General features: G+C 40.2%; 1 protein-coding gene and 1 long non-coding RNA gene across 3 annotated transcripts in view; one reads left to right on the top strand and one right to left on the bottom strand.

Annotated features, from left to right (window-relative positions):
• lrp5 (low density lipoprotein receptor-related protein 5) overlaps nt 1-17747 on the bottom strand; it is a 57203-nt gene that overhangs the window by 19127 nt on the left and 20329 nt on the right. For both annotated transcript variants that reach the window (XM_034878553.1, XM_034878551.1), the window contains exons 6-11: nt 17038-17234; nt 16227-16358; nt 11640-11728; nt 11124-11342; nt 10606-10694; nt 9512-9683 (exon numbers count right to left, since the gene is read on the bottom strand). In XM_034878553.1, coding sequence (XP_034734444.1) covers nt 9512-9683; nt 10606-10694; nt 11124-11342; nt 11640-11728; nt 16227-16358; nt 17038-17234 — 898 coding nt within the window. The remainder of the gene's footprint in view (nt 1-9511; nt 9684-10605; nt 10695-11123; nt 11343-11639; nt 11729-16226; nt 16359-17037; nt 17235-17747) is intronic.
• Nucleotides 1403-14111, top strand: LOC117948789. The gene is made up of 3 exons (XR_004657558.1): nt 1403-1516; nt 4591-4596; nt 13971-14111. It is a non-coding gene; the product is annotated as an uncharacterized LOC117948789 (long non-coding RNA).

The raw sequence follows: 17747 nt of genomic DNA on the forward strand, positions 1-17747 counted from the left end.
GTGTGAGAACGTCTAATTTCTTGATGGACATAGAAGTAAGGACAAAAAGAAAGAGAACAAACAAAAAACTAACAAAGGTCTCATCAGACACGCAGGGAGAAGTCAGACCGTCACAGGACAGTTCACACACACACACACACACACACACACACACACACACACACACACACACACACACACACACACACACACACACACACACAAACACAAAGATTTTCTGTGATAAACATAATGAAACACACAGGATGAATGGAATCCTGTGGAAACACCCAGAAGCCGACAGCCTTGCACCAACCAGGGATTGTGTGTCCATATGCAAAACTCCAACCTGCTTCAACTCATTCATTCACTATTATTTCCTTTCTGAAGGACATGAGTAGTTATAAACTACATCAATTCAAGCGCCGGGAGGCTTACAGAGAACTGATGTAGGGTTGCAAATAAAGACCATCTTCATTATTCACTCATCTGTCGGCTACTGTATAGATGCGTTGATTAGTTGTTCAGTCAGAATACATCAGAATACAATCATATGTTCAACGTACTGACGGGGCCGTTGAGTTCACAATGATATACACTCTCACACTAAAGAATCGACAACTAGAGAAGTTTTTTCATTGTTCTCTAAATAACGCACATTGCATGACGCCCAGTGATTAACTGATGACGGTTATTCACTGTTGCTTATTCATTTTCAAATCAACGAATAGATTATTTGCCAGATCGTTTCTCCTAAACTTCCGTAGACATAAAGATTCTGCTTCAGTCTGAAATAGCGTGCTTGCATTTTTGCCTAATGCCTAAATGAGAATCGTTTTTTTAAATAATTATACTTCAGGACAGCGAGAGTGTAGATGACAGTTTCATGCAAAACTAGAGGAAACCAAGCATCTGAGGGTGAAGAAGAAGAAGAAGAAGAAGAAGAGTGATTTACACAATGGTGGTACCTAAATTGACAGGAGAGACAACACAATTCTGGAACTTCCTTTAGGGATTACACCAAAATAGTCCAGTTTAAGGAACGGAAAGACACTCAGGGGCTTATGATAAAATTCCGAACTCTCATTGACGCAGTGTAATCTGTCTGCTGCACGCTCTGCCAGATACTGAGAGGGAGTCTGACATGGACAATCTACTGTTGTGTTGTGTCCTCTTAGGACATAGTCCAGAGATCATATGAGAAAAAGGCTTCAGAGAACACTCATGCTATTTTTAAAGAGCACCTACAGTTTTTTTATTTTTGAACCTGGATCCTATTTTTAAAGATATAAACATTCAAGAAATTGCGTTTGCTAAAGCCACCAGACTCCATGTAAAAAACTGTCATTTTAGCATTGTAAAATATACTTCATTCAAAGATGATAGAAACAAAACAAAAACTATGAAAAGACATCATAGCCTGTACACTGCAGCCCGGTCTGTGGCTGCCGTTACAGCGTTCACGCTTAATACTGAACCAAAGTCAAAGATTTGTGTTCCTATCAGTCACTTACACACTAAAACATAGGAAAATAGGGTAACTTTTAAATGAATAGAAAATAGGATCCACCCTTTCCATTTCCATTTCATTTCCAATAATGACCAATTAAATAGTAACCAAAAATATTTAGCAACTGGTAACATCTTAATTACCGGACCCTTATCCCAATCTGTGTTGCTCTGTGGTTAGAACACACGCCCATAAACACACACACACACAGCGCTGCTATCGGTTTCCTACATAAGCAAACAGAGAGCGTAAAGACACCCTGGGAGTGTGTACTTATGTGTGTGGGTGTTTCATAATGGAGGAATTTTTCAGGAATGTGCAACCTTAGACTAACCGATGCGTGACAGATGATACACTGAGTCATCCAACAAGAAAACTGGTTGATAATAACACCGCCACCACCGAGTTCCGGTTGCTTTTGGCTGTGGCTGCAAATCTTTTTCTCTTTAGTAACCTTTATATGATGGTTAATCACTTCCTGTCCGGTCCAACATATTATTTGATGTTGTTTGTGTTTGCTAATACTACTTCCAAACAGAACTGTCCATGTTCTCTGGTTTCCTAATGAGGTACTTTATGTCCTTATTAAAACATCCTTTAAATAAACAATGTTGAGTTTATAAATGACATGTACAGTAGGGCTGTGTTCGACTCAATAAAACCTTGATTTTGTTGATTAATTAACTAGTTCATTAAATTACTGGTGAAATATCAGATCTGTAAAACTGAGTTTCTCTGCAAAGAATCATGCAAAAGCACCACTTGAGATCTTTACCAGAGATGTGCTCAAAATTTTCCTGGAAACAAATCATTGTACATGAAAAAGCCAAAAGAAATGACTAACTGACTGAAGAAATCGTAGTAGTCTAAAATAAGACCACTTTATTGAGTTAATAAATTATATGTGCAGTTACGTTATTACTCTATGTATTGATCCTGGTCCTATTCTATATACTGTTCCCCCAAAAACAATTCTGTCCATTTGATACTGGAAATATCAAATAAAACCAATGATGTACCCTGAGACACTCCCCCACCCCAAAATTACAAGACTATGTCACGTTCACACACAACCCTCGCCCCCACCCCCTCTCCAGCCACTGGACATATAAATAGCAGTCAACTGTCAACAGGATGGCCTATGGAAAGACTGTGAGCATGCAACTGAGAGTAGAAATACTACAGTAGTAGTACTAGTGAAGCAACTGTGGGGGGTGCGGCATATCAGAGTGTACAATGTATTTTTTGAATTAAATTAGAAAGGGGTGTTAAGTTACTCTTCCAACACTGTGTCATCTGGTGCACAGGTAAAACATTTCCCGCTTATATGACAGTTAGATGACATAGTTATAGATAGCAAGATGCATTGGACTGTATACTGGCAGAGACATGAGGCAAAGGACAACCAGAAACACACAGTCAGGGGAACACTTTAATGTAACTTCAGTAGATACTAAAACACTATTTTATTTATTTGTTTAAAATCTGCAGGAAAATCTGTGGGTAAAACTGGGCATTCCTGGGCCTGCAGGTTCCATGTGACCCTGGTTATTAGAAAGAACATTTAAGGCCATTTAAAGCTGTAGTTGTATAGAAAACAGGATGACTTGACCCCTATAGTGTGTCTCCTGCACATGGGACACAACAGAAATAAACACACACAGCTGTGGGCGAGTAGCTGCTCACCACAACAGAGCTTAGATCAGATATTACCATTCTGATAGTAGACATAAGGTCAGCCACAACGCACACACTCACACAGATGTGGTCCAGAGGCTGAGCTCCCAGAGGAAATGAGACATGCAGCAACTACTGTCACTTTGTGCTAGCAGGTATGGAGGAGAGCATATGGCATGGAGACAGACAGGGAAACAGGATGGGAGAAACAGGGAGGAGAAGGAGCTGGCAGGACACTGTGGAAACTCTGAGCAACAACAGGTGTTTCTGTTATTTCTCTAACCTGAGATCTACACACACACACACACTAACACACACACACTCAGGATTAATGGAAACATGTCAAAGCAGTGTCAGAAGTGCAATAAGTCAGGAGGACCGGCACTGGGATGCAAAGCAGTTGCTTGCTACCTGTTTGGCAAAAAAATAAAATGTTAATACAAAATGTTATACTATTGTCTGTCTGTGTTGGACACTTCCCCACCCAGGTAACGCACACAAGACATGATGGTAAGTTATTTTAGAAAAATAAAACTAAAAAGAGGTAGACCAAGAACAAAACCCTGTGGAACTCGCTTTTAAGTCTTTCAAAAAGATGATTTTTATTATTAATAATAAAAAACACATTGCTTACCACTGTTAGGTTTTAGCACAAAATTATTTTGTAAACAATGCACACACATTGGAATAAACTCAGTGTGTCATATACAATCTACATAGCATAATAGAGTCAACTAGAGCTAAGCTGGCAGAGCATCTCCAGGTGGTTGGTCAAACCAGTGAACAGACAACTTGGTTTGCTTGTTGCCTTTCAGGGAGTTGGAGCTTATGTTTGTGTGTGTGTGTGTGTGTGTTGCCTGCTCCATTATCACCACTGCCAGTGTTTTAAAGAGAAGCTTCACCGTTTCACAAAGACATCAAATCGTCTTTCACGGCCTTCACAGGGGATAAAGCATCAGGGCAGCACAGAGCCACTCAATGGCCAATGTCCACACAAAACTGTTTCTTATCATTTATCTAATGGAGCCATTTACCAGGCAGCTAGAAGTGGTAGAAAAGACCTGAAACAATCCACTGATCTTCACTGTTGTTTCAGGAAAAAGCACTAAAAGAGAAAAGTCAGGTTTGCTGTTATCCTTTTAGAGCTGCAAAGATTCATCAATGAATCGGCCAAGGTAGCAGATATATTGCAGCTGCAGGCTGTTGTTAAGCTAACGTTACCCTGTGTCTTTAGCTACATGCTACCGGCCGTTAAGCTAATCAATTTTCAGTTTAGAATTTGTGACTGGCCTATTTACCAACAGAACCTTTAAAGGAATCCTGACACCCCTACTGAAATATTTTGTATTTGTGTTCATAGTGTGGGAGGAACCTGGAACACCCGCAGCAAACCCACTCAGAAAGAAAACTAGAAGCCGCCCTAGGTCCAGGTTGGACCTGGACCTGCTTCCTGTGAGGCTGCTGCTACATGCTTTCGATCTTGATGTAGCCGTTTTTTTCGGTGTAAAAAATAGTCGGAGTTTTGTTAACTTGTCTCTGCTTCTCCTGTTTGACCAGCGTCTCTGCATTGAACTTGTTGGTTTCATGTTGGGTTTCAGGGACTGGGTCTTGGATTGAAGGGCATCGTTCTCCCTGGTCCTCAGATTCAGCCAAACTTGGAGCGTGTCCACCTGATTGTGGAGCTCATCCTCACTCTGAACACTCAACAGCTTATGATGCAAAAGTGATCTTTTGTCAACTCGCAGCTTCCTGCTCAGCTCTAGTATCTGCTGAAGCAGAGATGCATTTTGCTGACACAGCAACTCTTTCGGAATCGCGAAACTCTCACACTTTGCCTTTGCGACATTGAGTCGACTGTTCAGCAACTTAGTTTCACCGTCATGGAGCTTCTGTTTAGGGTGAAATGCTTTGTCCAACTCTCCTCTAAATTCCGGTACCATTTTTTGTGAATAAGGCTTTTCTGCTCCACTTTCAAGGCCTTCAGCTGCTCCTGCACTACCAGAGATTTCACCTCTCTAGGTTTCCTCTGTGCTCCCGATTTTCTCTTAGCAGGGCCTCATATTTTGGACATGTGGCCTCCATCTAAGCCTTGACTGCGTTGTAGTTTTCAGTCAAGGTTCTGAGTTCTGTGGCAAGCTCTTCAACGTCCGCTTCGCTGAACCTCTTTTTAAGCTTGATAGTTTCTTCATATGCATCCATCACTTTCGGCATAATCTCCTCTTGCACCTTCATTGTCTCTGTAATGTTCTGCATCTCCTGACTTATCTCTGCTGTCCGAACACCCATCAGTACCAACACAACCTGTACTTTTAAATCGTTATAGTAGTTACAGTGTAGCAATTGTAGACGGGGCGTCCTTGTTGAGATTTTCCGATCAAATCAGATAATATTGTTAGCATGGTTGCTATGTAAACAGAACACCGCATCAGATGTAACCTGTCTTTTGTAATTATATGTCAACACGGTGAGAATTCCAGAACTACTAGAAGATTCTTGATTGCTACATTTCAAGGGAAGTTCCTTATATATACATCTTTATTTCACAGTTCAACGCATACAAAAATGCCAAGAATGCTAAACTAGAATTAATAAATAAAATATATAAAAGGTGAGTAGTCCATGATTATCTACAGTAATTAAAAAAACACAGGGACTGTTTAAATTTTAATTATTAGAGCGTTTTTAAAGGCTTTTTGATTCAGTGTTTCAACAGTTTTAACATAAAGTTGAATTAGAGGTTAATGATTTGATTAGAATACACAAATGTAATGTTTGGCAGTAGGCCAGTATTTATCATGGATGTGTTTACTAGTGTTGCCAGGCAGCCTGCTTTCCTTTGTCCCCCCCGCCCCCACACTTCTCTACTACTTCTTGCCGATTCGCAGATTATTTTGTACCCCTTCATTGCATTTTGGAGAATACTGCAACGATCGATGCGTTAAGCATGAACGTCTTTGTGCACGCTCATATCTTGCCATCTACAGCGGCCGGCGCCACGGTGACGCGCGCAAGTATATAAACAAAGCTTTAGCCTGTTCAGCTAGACGGATACAGAAACAAGACGCAGAAAAAGAGACTAGCTATTGAAACAAGGTGCAGGGCCTAAAGCAGGGGAAATTCCACCATATACACCTCCCTGCTCTTACCTCACGCACACACACAAGCAAGCAAGCAGTTACCATATGCCTCAACAGTGTGATTGAATGGCGCTACACACACGCAATCTGCATAATCACAACAAAGCAGCCGTTTTGTGTGTGTGCAGAGAAAGCAGTACATCAGTCAAAGCCAACACTCTCAAACACATTCATGTGCACACACACACTCTTCTTTATAAAAGGTAGGGGGTGCGGTAACTTCAGAGGGTTTTTTCCACAGAGGAGGGGGAAGGGTGGGAGGCTGCAGAGGGGGAGTCAGATTTCTTTAAAAAAGACTTGAAAACACAGAACTAGACGGAGAGACGGAGAGAGAGAGAGAGGGAGAGAGAGAGCATTCCTCCAGTGTTCTTGGAGAAAGTCTTCAGTCTGGCTCATGTATTTATCATTCTCTCTCTTCTATCTTTCAAAAGGTAAAATGCTGGGCGCTCTTCAGCTTTCATCTGTTTGGCAGGCTTGCTTCACACTCACACACACAGACAAACATACAAGCACACACACACGCCACTAATACAGTAAATAATATATATGTGAAGATATTGCCATTCATACTATCAACTGACTCAAAATCCAAAACATATAAAATTTACTAAAATGTAAGACTAAGAAAAGTCCCGATTCCTGGACCCATCAAAAGCATCATCAAACTGTTTGTCAATTATCAAATGAGTTGCTGGTTCATTTAAAAGTAATAGTGTTAAGTTAATAGTGTAATTACTATTGATAGAAAAAAGGGACAACATGAAAGTAAAGTTACCCTTTAACACAACTTCCAGTCAATATATAGTTCTGTCACTGCAAATGGCATCAAATAGAACATGGCTTCAAATCTTACAGTAGGCAGCCTTCATACGTCTGTGCAACAACAAACCCTGAACAAAATTCAGACTACACACGCACACACACACACACACATGCACACAAGACAGGCAGATATACAATGGAAATGTCTTCACACCCAGCAGCAATTTCTTTTCAACAGAATAAAAACAAGGCTGAAATGTGAAAAAAGCCCTTTGAGGTGGGTCCTTTCACCCTGACCGAGAGAGAGAGGGGGGTTGGGGAGAGGGAGAGAGGGAGGGAGAGAGAGAGGGAGGAAGGGGGGGAGGGGGACTCAGCCACCCCTTTTCAATTCGTAAGCATCCAGCCAGAAAGCTCAGGCATTCACTATTTTGTTCTGGTGTTCCCTCTTCTCCTCCATGCTGCTATGAAAATATGTTAACTCTAGTAAACTCGTCCAATTCTGCAGATGCCACAGCAACCACAAAATCACAGGGACGACAACGCTAACCAGACAAAGCCAGAGACACATGCTGACGATAAAAAAAAGAAAAGAAAAACAAATAAAGACAAAAGAATAGAAACAAGCTGAAAGGGGAAAAAATACAAATAGAGGGAAGAAAAGAGCAGAAGAGGAGGCACATCCAGTTATTGTAATGTGTGAAAAAAAGAAAGGCATAGGGTGTGATGTTGACAGAGTGAAGGAGAATGGAGAACACCTGCTTTAAAGAAGCTTTAGAAGTCTTGAGGAGGGGGGAAGGGCAACGAGAGGGCTCCCTCTTTCACACCGCTGACCAGGGTGGGGCCAGGGATGTCTGATCAGGGTTCAACCCATCTTTTGGATATTCAAGCAGAGCCAGTCAACATGGGTATGTCCCTGATAGAGCTGAACCATTCATCTTTTTCAAATTAGTTGAATGTTTGAGGTAACATTTGATTTAAAAAATGTTGTCATGTTTTCTTCATTTAACATGATGGTAGAAGGTGTAGTTGTTATGGCTTATTAAAAGAAAAAAACGTACTGCTGGCAGCTCAAATATTCATCCTTGCATAAGAATACAGACAGATTTTGTTGGTGGCTCATCCTATAATGCTCCAAGACAAGTTTTATCTGTCACACAATGAATTTTGTACTTTAGCTTAATTTCAAAATCCTAAATTAAATCGTAAACGCAGTATCTGGCAGAAAAATTGCTATAAGTGTTTTTCCCCCAATTGTTCAGCCCTAATACCTGGTCATGACAATTCAGAAATGCCCTGGGTCACAACCCGGGAACAATTCATAACAATTACTTGAATTAGTAGAAATGGGCGGGGCTTGACATGTCATATTCAGTGAACATGTAACTTGTCACATACTTTAGTCCAGCTGTACACCTAATGTTGTGAGGCTACTTGAATCTGTACAGGAGAGAGAAATAAAGCTTGAGTTTGACTGACTGACAGCTGCACTGGTCACTTCATCCAATAATTTTATTTGACGTTTTTTTCAGCACAAGCCTTTTGGCTGAAATCTAATAGGCTAAAAGGAACCAAACAATACATACAAGCCCCAAACCGTGACATGAAGTGTTGCAGTGTACATGTCAGTGGTAAAAATGTCCAACAGGTCAGACCATACTTGTACAGGCCAAACCAAGCCAGGCCAGACCAGAACGAGACAGGCCAGATCCCATTGAACCAATAGAGACCAGACAGAAGACAACAGTCTCACACAATGGTGCGTAAGTCTGTCCAGCAACTATTGCATAACTCATACCACATTCCCTGGGCACATGCACACATGCATGCACACACAACTAATTTCTCCTCAATCCACCTCCTCTTGTTCTGATTTTTGTTTCTTTTCTTAGAGTTTCTGCAGGTTTCACCAAGTGAAGTTTAAGACTAGTCAAGACCTTTTTAAGGCCATTCTGAATGAAATCTAAGACGTACAGTATCAGGACATCAACTAAGTCCTAAATTCATTTCTTTCAAGCCAAGTATCAATAAACTTGCACTTCCATACAGCTAAAGAATGAAATCAGTTTTATGTCTGTGGTACATCCAAAAGAGACTTGCCCCAATAACACAAAAGCTGATTGGCGGTAATGTAAGTTGCATGTTGGTCTTATTTGTAGTCGTAATACAGCAAATTTATTTATGGACTAGCAACAGAAAGAACTACAACACCACAGAATTAGAAACAAAAAGCATTAGAGATAGCGTTGCATGGTTGTAGGAAAATGTTTCAAATCATTTAAGACCTAGATCACAATATTTTATATTTAAGACTTTATAAAGGCCTTGATTTTAAATTTTTAGACTTATTAAGACCCCACAGAAACCTTGCTTTCTGTCCTATGTCCCAACTGAGAATGAGCTAGAGACGCCACACTTATATGATGTACAGACCGCTTTCTTGACATACCTCAATCTTGTCCGTTTTAGCATCTCCCCAGTATAGCTTTCCTGCGGCGTGATCTATAGCCAGTCCATTGGGCCAGCCCAGAGAGCTGTTGAGCAGAACCAGCCGCTCCGTTCCATCCAGGTTGGCCCGCTCGATCTTGGGATGCTCGCCCCAGTCGGTCCAGTACATGTAACTGAAAGAGACAGACGCAACCAAACAAGATGGAGATTACTTTCAGTCACAGGGAAATCAAACTTCACACATTCCTATCAGTAAGATTGGAGCAGGGGTTCCCAAAGTGAAGTACAGGGACACCCAGGGATCCTTGGCGGGGTTCCAGGTAATCCCCAACAAAAAGGGGAATTAGTTTTGTTGCATTGTAACTCTATCCATATGTAACACAATGACAGAATAACATTTTTGGTCATGGGACTCGTACATTTTCTGTAATGAAACATTTAAAAGCAAGAATCAAATGGGGGACCCTGGGATAAAAATTATTTGTGTCAGTTCTTCAGATGAAAAAGTTTGTCAACCACAGAGTCTATCCATTTCATTTTTGGAAGATTTGTGGGTAAAACATCTGTTGATCATTTCATACTTTCTAAAGAAGAAAGACCAGCCTTACTACCAGCAGAGTTTAATGCTGTGTATATTTTGGGAGTTTTCTGAACATGTAACCCCCAGCTGTTTTTAGATCAAGTGTTGTGGCCAGGCATATTCCTTCTCTGTGCTGGGATGCAGGGCTAAAGCCAGTCTCTGAAATGTTTCAAATATTTTATCTTTTATTTCCAAACGGGGACATCTAAAATGTATTGATTCTAAAAAATACTGTACTCGTTTTCATTTTTAGAGCTTAAACTCTCTTCAGATTGCTAAACACTCCCAATCATTATAGATAACCTGACCTCAGAGTAACACACAAACACATCCACACACACACACACATAGGTTTGTGGCACTATATTTGTGGAGACCTGTCATTGACATAATGCTTTCACTAGCCCCCCCTTACCCTAACCTTAACCATCACAACTAAACGCCTAACTTGAATGAATATAGTCAAACAACAACACACACACACACACACACACACACAAACAAACACACCCTACCCATTAACTGGGTCCAGGACGATGGCTCGGGGTTCATCCAGGTTCTCAGAAATCAAAATTTTCCGAGAGGTTCCATTTAGCCTGGTGACCTGGAATACCACATTATACAATATTAAAGTACAACATACTAACAGAACAACATTATTTAAATTCATCACAAGTATTTCTTCTTTTGGTTGTCTTTTTTATCATATTATATATATTATCCAATAAATCAGGTTTAAGTAAAGTAAATCAAACAGTGGTTTTCCATCAACAGAGTTCTTAACTGTGAAGATGTACCAGAGTTGCAGAGAATCAATTAATTGATTAGTTGTCAATTATTAAATTGTTGGGCATCTGTTTCAATAATCAATGAATTAAGTTATCATCATGTAGGGCTTTGGAAAACTCTGATCAACATTTTTCACCATTAAGTGACATTTTAGAGACCAAACAACTAATCCATTCATCCATAAAATCTATCCACACATTAATGGACCATGGAAATAATGGGTAGTCGCGGCCCGGAGATGTACCTCAATCCTGTCAGTGCCAGTATCAGTCCAGTACAGGTTTCTTGCCACCCAGTCCACAGCAATGCCATCTGGGTGGTTGATCTCCGTGGTAACCAGCACCACGGCATTGCTGCCATCGATGTGGGACCGCCGGATGGCGCGAACCTCATCATCTGTCCAATAGACATAACCCTCGACCGGGTCATAGTCTATAGCTATGGCATGGCGGATGTCATCAACCTGGATGAGCAGAGGAACAGGTATGACTACGTGTGTGTCTGTAGTTAATAAATAATCATCAGTAATGTGGATATATTGTGGGTAAAAGCAAATAACAGAACAGCTTAAGCAGTCTGGTAAGTTAAGAAAAGGACATCACTTTCTGTAATGCAGACTTTAAAATCAGGAAAAGACTATAACCTGTGTAATATCACGATATTACGATATCCATAATCAAGACGATATCTAGCCTCCAACTGTGTGTGTATATATACAGTATTTATACGTGTGTGTGTGTGTGTGTGTGTGTGTTTTCACCTGTAGTACTATGTCAGTGAAGTCTGGCAGGTCCAGTGAAATTCTCCTTAGGTCGGTCCTCCGAGCCAGCAGCAGAACCTGCTCTGCTCCTGAACAAACCAGACATGTTTTTATTATTTGTTGAGGCCCGATTGTAGGTCTATAGAATAGCATTGGCTTGAAACATAACTTTTTAAAATGTATTTATACTTTATTCCCATGGGGGATATTCACTCTGTTGTTAGAACACACTACACACAGGCCTGACGTCCACACATGCTCAGGTCCTATAAATGTAAAAAATAAAGAGATGTCAGAATGAGGGGGGCTACAACTGGTGGACAGGCGCCCCGAGCAGTTAGGAGGGGTTTGTGCCTTGCTCAAGAGCACCTTGGCAGTGCCCAGAAGGTGAACTGGCCTCTCTCCAGCTAACGGTCCACCACCATACTTTCCACACTCTGTACTGGGGCTTGAACCGGTAACCCTCCGGTTCATGTTATAAAGTAGTCTTCAACTCCAAGCCAAGAAACTGACAATGTCATCATAGCAGAGTATTTCCTCATTCTTAATAAAGCTGTGTCTTTGAGTAAGAGTCTAAAGTCTGAAGATGCTGACATTCACATCAATGCTCAAATGACAAAGGCTGTCCTATCTCGTTATTTTGAGGGGAGACACAAAATGCTTAAACCAGGATTTCACTGGGTTTGAGCACTGTTGGAAACATTTGTGTGAATGTAAATACATAACTCAACAAGATATTTAACGTAGGTCCAGTCGTTGATAGACATTTTATTGAAGAAATATCACATATATCTTTAAAAGTAATAATACAAAATGGCAAAATACTCTGAACAGTAAAAGTCATGCATTGTAAAATAATACTTAATTTTTTATAATAATACGTGGTGCTGGGCAATATACCAGTCTGTATCGTATACCGGTATTCATTTCCCGTATGATATGATACTTTAACCATCTTACAAAAATCAAATATCACTTATTATAATATTTTTGACCAAATACCTCAATGTCGACATTGCGACGATATTGTGTGACTATTAGTGATTCAACAAAATGTTAATTACACAATGAGATTTTATAAATATTCTCCAGAAATGACTTATGAGTTAGTGGGTAAAGGTCTGGTGAGTTCAAAACCATGAAAAGACTACACTACCATATTACAATATTACGATATATCCAAAATGTAAGACGATATCTAGTCTCACATCACAATATCAATATTACATCGATATATTGCCCAGCCCTACTTACAACTATGATGTTTTGAAAGGGAAACTATTTTAAAGTTGTTTGGATGTGTATTCATTGGATAAGTTTATTTTACTAGTTTGTCGTTTGCACAGTTAAAATAGTTTAGATTGTGTTACTGTTTCATGTGTTCTCCTTCATATAACGATATTGTACAATGTTGTGGAGCTAAGTAATCAATTTTAGTAAACGTGATGATATTGGAGAAAAAAATGGTATGTTCTATGTACTCCTGACAGTAGATTACAAACCTATATAAAGGCCCAGTCAAGCAAAAGAAGGAAAATACCTTGATATACCTTGAAACCGCCAGAATCCTTAAAAATACCGTGTTACAAATTTTGGTCATGCCGCCCAGCACTAATAATACTTCAGTCCAGTGGTTCCCAGCCTCGGGGTTGGGCTCCCTCTAATGGGTCACCAGATAAATGGGAGGGGTCAGAGATGATTAATGGGAGAGGAAAGAAGGAAGTTCTGCATATCTGCTGTTCACTCAGTATCATTATAAACTTGACAAAGAGCAGACATTTTGTGTTTTCCACCCCTTGGAAAACTTGTACATTTCTCCAAAGCTCATGTCATTAAAGTATAGATATCAAGGCTCCATCCAGCAGAGCCAAGTCAGAGTTCTTGGTATCAGTTTAGAGCCAAACCCCCCCAGCCAAATGTCAATGGTTCTGTGGTGAAACAAATTTCACGTCGGTTTCCAAACAAAACAAAGGTCTGCTACACAAATCTGTTTTCCTTTTTGGACTTCTCTTTCAATCTTTGTTTTTTTGTGTGAAATGATTTGACCTATTTGGGTCTCAAACTATTTGAGCCATTAGAGGGGAAATATCTCAACTTAGAGAGATCTGACACGTGGTTTCATCTTTAACAACTCAGTGTATTTCATAAGCTTGTCATATGTGTTGTAAAAGCTGATTAAGAAAATTAAGTGGTAACTATAGCTGTGAAATAAATGTAGTCTGCTAACATATAGTGTAGAAGTTTGTTTCTCCACTGCCGACTGCAGCAATCTTGGTTAATACTGGACCAATGTCAATGATTGCTGTTCCCATCAGTCACTTAGACACACAGGTTGAAAAAAAACTATGTTACCCTTTAAGTACAGTACCTGAGTAAGTATACTTAGTAACTTTCCAGCCCTGCTCTGCAGAGAGAACACAAGCAGACACAGTGGAAAACAGCAGCAGCATAGCCTAACAATAATAATGTCCTACAGGCAAATAAAGTCATAGAAGCAAAGTCCAAAAATATTGATCTATCTGTGCTGAAAAATATTTGAAGCCTGGGCCAAGATCATCACTAGTCTTTGCTCCAGAAACAAAGGGCTCTGCTGTCCTCTGGGATCCTAAACCGGGTTTGGGCTGTTGCTTCAGAGTTAACGGGAGGCAAACTCACCCCCTGGGAGACAATTAACTGTTTTCCTTTGTCTTGCACACCTCAGACTATGAAGAGCTCACATTTAAAGCAGTTCAAAGTGTCCCTCTCTTTCTATTCCCCTATCTGCCTTGTCTTTCTTTCTCTCGTTCTGTCTTTGTCTCACATTTTAGATCAATTTATCTGAATCTTCAGACAAAGCCATGGTCACTATATAGCAGAATTAATACTGACATTTCACATATATCTAAAATAAAAATGTACATTTTACAAAATCTACATCATTAAATTGTGTGCTCTGCTACAGCACATTACGGAATACACAGTACTAGGCCTGCAACTAGTGATTATTTTCATAGTCGAATAATCTCTTGATTATTTCCTGTATGAATGGATAGGTTTGGTCTCTAAAATGTCAGAAAATTGTGACAAATGTGGGGCAGTGTTCCAACCCTAAAGCCCAAGATGGCGTCCTCAAATGTCTCGTTTTGACCACAACTTAAAGATATTCAGTTTACTGTTACAGAGGAGAGAAGGAACTAGAACATAATCACATAACCAAGCTGACATAAGAGAATTCAGCCTTTTGAAATGAGAAAAATAAATGACTCAAACCGATTAATCAATAACTAAAATAATTGGCTATAAAAGAAATAGTTGACAACTAATCAGTAAATTTCTGCAGCTCTACATAGTACATAATCTCCAATACTTCAGAAAGCTCAGATATCAAAAACACATAGTTCTGCAAATTATGTAAATCCCTCTCCCTCTCTCGTTCCAGCTGCATTTTCACAACCAATCAAAGTCTGGCATCTCTCAGCCTTGGCACCAATCAGATTTGACATTGAAAGTTGTTCCATCGTTACCTAAATGACTGAAAAGGGAGGGGAAAGCGCCTGTGATTCCCCTCTTCTCTTCGCTTGACTTCACTCTGAGACACTTAAACACCCCTGACAAACAGCCTCATGCGCGCACACATACACACACACACACACAAGCGCGCTCTGCTGCCAGCATAATAACAAACGCCTTCAATTTAACCAGCCAAGCAAAACAAATTAGAAGCACGTACACAAAGACACACACACACACATACACACTGCAACCTGACACAATAGAGCATTGTTGTTTTTATTGTCAACGGTGGCTAAGTGATTGGTTGGCATGCTTCATTCAAATGTAATACATTCACATAACAGCCTAACAGACACAGACGCGCTCTAACACAGTGTTGTGTTTCTGCAGAAGAAGGCTCTATTGTTTCAGCATCGTGGGAATCAACATGGCGGCCTGGTCAGTTAGTGTCCCAGTCTGCTCGCATAGAGGTCACTGCTACTTGTTTTCAAGCAGATATACTCCAGGCTGCATCACTACATTACACACCAGAGAAAATGGTGAGCAACAGCAAATCCTAATGACTCTGAGTCCAGTATCTCACTTGTATTCATAACCAGTAAATCTTATCTTTAATATGTGTCCAGCACAAACAAATAAAAAAACAACTATTACAGGTGGAGAAAGAAACATTATTGGCTACAAACAGGAGACATTTGAAGCTGTGGTGGGGAGGCCTCTAAGGTGTGTGTGTGTGTGTGGTAGAGCGAGTGAGAGAGTGATTATCTTCAGATAGAGTAGCTTTCTGACCACGGTGGGAAATCTGCAACAGGAGAAGTTAACCCTCTCTTTGATTTCATGTTGTTGATGGAGAATGAGAACCAGGAAATGAGGAGGGAGAAATGAAACTCAACCAACCCACCGCCAAACACAGTTGTCTGCATCACCGCAACAAGTAGTTACATTTTTTGAGAGGTGACGTCAGGCTACGGTGTAAGGTTGGTTTGTCTGCGTACTTACGTACGTAAAAACGTACGTACCCACAGCGTTGATTTAACGCAGAAGCATAAATTGGCCGTTAGTCGAGGACAGTACTAATGTGAATAGGACCCATACCTGGTTTGCATGTCTTTCCATCTGGTTTCAGCTGGACTCCTGTGGGGCAGGCACAGCTGTAGAAGGGCTGGACTGGAGAGAGCAGGCAGAGATGACTACAGCCTCCGTTAGTGTCACTACAGGGAGTCTGGACTGCAGCCAAGACAGAGAGAGACAGAAGAAGAAGAAAACAGGATTATAACAAGTATGTAAAACTGTAATCCTTTATCACAGATCAATGACACCACTCACTCTACTGCATATGCACTGTACTCAGTAATGGAATGTAACTAAGTACATTTACTTCAGTACTGTACCAAATGTTGAGGTACTTGTACTTTACTTGAGTCTTTTTTTTTCATGCCACTTTCTACTTCTACTCCGCTACATTTCAGAGAGAAATATTGTACTTTTTACTCCACTGCATTCATCTGACAGCTTTAGTTACTATTACTACTATTACTTTACACATTGTGATTACTGCACACAAAACACATAGTTTATAAAATCTGATGTTTTATTATAAGGTAAACCATCGACAATATAACGGCCTACAAGTCCAGCTGAGATGATGAAACCATTAAACACACAGCTGGTTGGATCCTTCACACTCTCAAAAAATGGGAGGATTTTTCTTTACTTTAATACGTTAACTACACTTTCCCCATGATACTAACATACTTTTACTTAAGTAACATTTTTAATGCGGGACTTTTACTTTTTACTTTTACAGTGTGTTATTAGTACTTTTACTGAAGTAAAGGATCTGAATACGTCTTCCACCGTTGACTGTACTGTACACACACACACATACAAGAAAGACTTTTCTTACTGTAAGGCTGCCGATGGGCCTCCAGGACCTGGATGTCCATAGGTGAGTAAATCCCATTGAGGATCTCTCTGGTTTTGTCTCCACTGTGTTTGTTGCAGGCGTGGATGGAGCGGGTCTGCCAGTCGGTCCAGTACAAGGTCTCCTCAGACAGAGTTAGAGCAAACGGGTGGGTCAGCGTGCCCTCCACCACTGTTTCTCTGTAGGACAAAAACACAAAGCTTGCTGTTTTGTGCGGTATTGCAAACTGCTACTTGTCTACCATGGAATGGAACTCAAAATACTTCTATAAATCTGGGAAATTAAAAACTATGTATATTTTGATGGGATATATTGAGAAACCACTAAACTGTTTAAAGCCAGAGATAAACTTCCCTTAAACTACAAAAACACGCATCTCCCATATCCTGTGTCCATTTGGAACGTTGGTAGTATAATTACTCAGAATTTAACGGAACATAATTGCTGTCTACACCAACGCGCAGTGGAACAGCAAATACATCTCATGTTAAAGGGTAACTACTGTTTTTTCAACCTGGATCCTATTTAAATTTGTCACCTGATTAACATACTACAGCTCCTCATCTTTCTAAGGATGCCCAACATGATGGAAAGGATTTCTAAGGAGGTCGACCTTTCTGTTAAAGCATACAAACATCTGCGAAATTGCATTCACTTAACCCACCAGATTCATCCAAATAAACATCATCGTC

The sequence above is a fragment of the Etheostoma cragini genome, chromosome 8, assembly GCF_013103735.1.
Source record: "Etheostoma cragini isolate CJK2018 chromosome 8, CSU_Ecrag_1.0, whole genome shotgun sequence".
NCBI classification, from domain to species: domain Eukaryota; kingdom Metazoa; phylum Chordata; class Actinopteri; order Perciformes; family Percidae; genus Etheostoma; species Etheostoma cragini.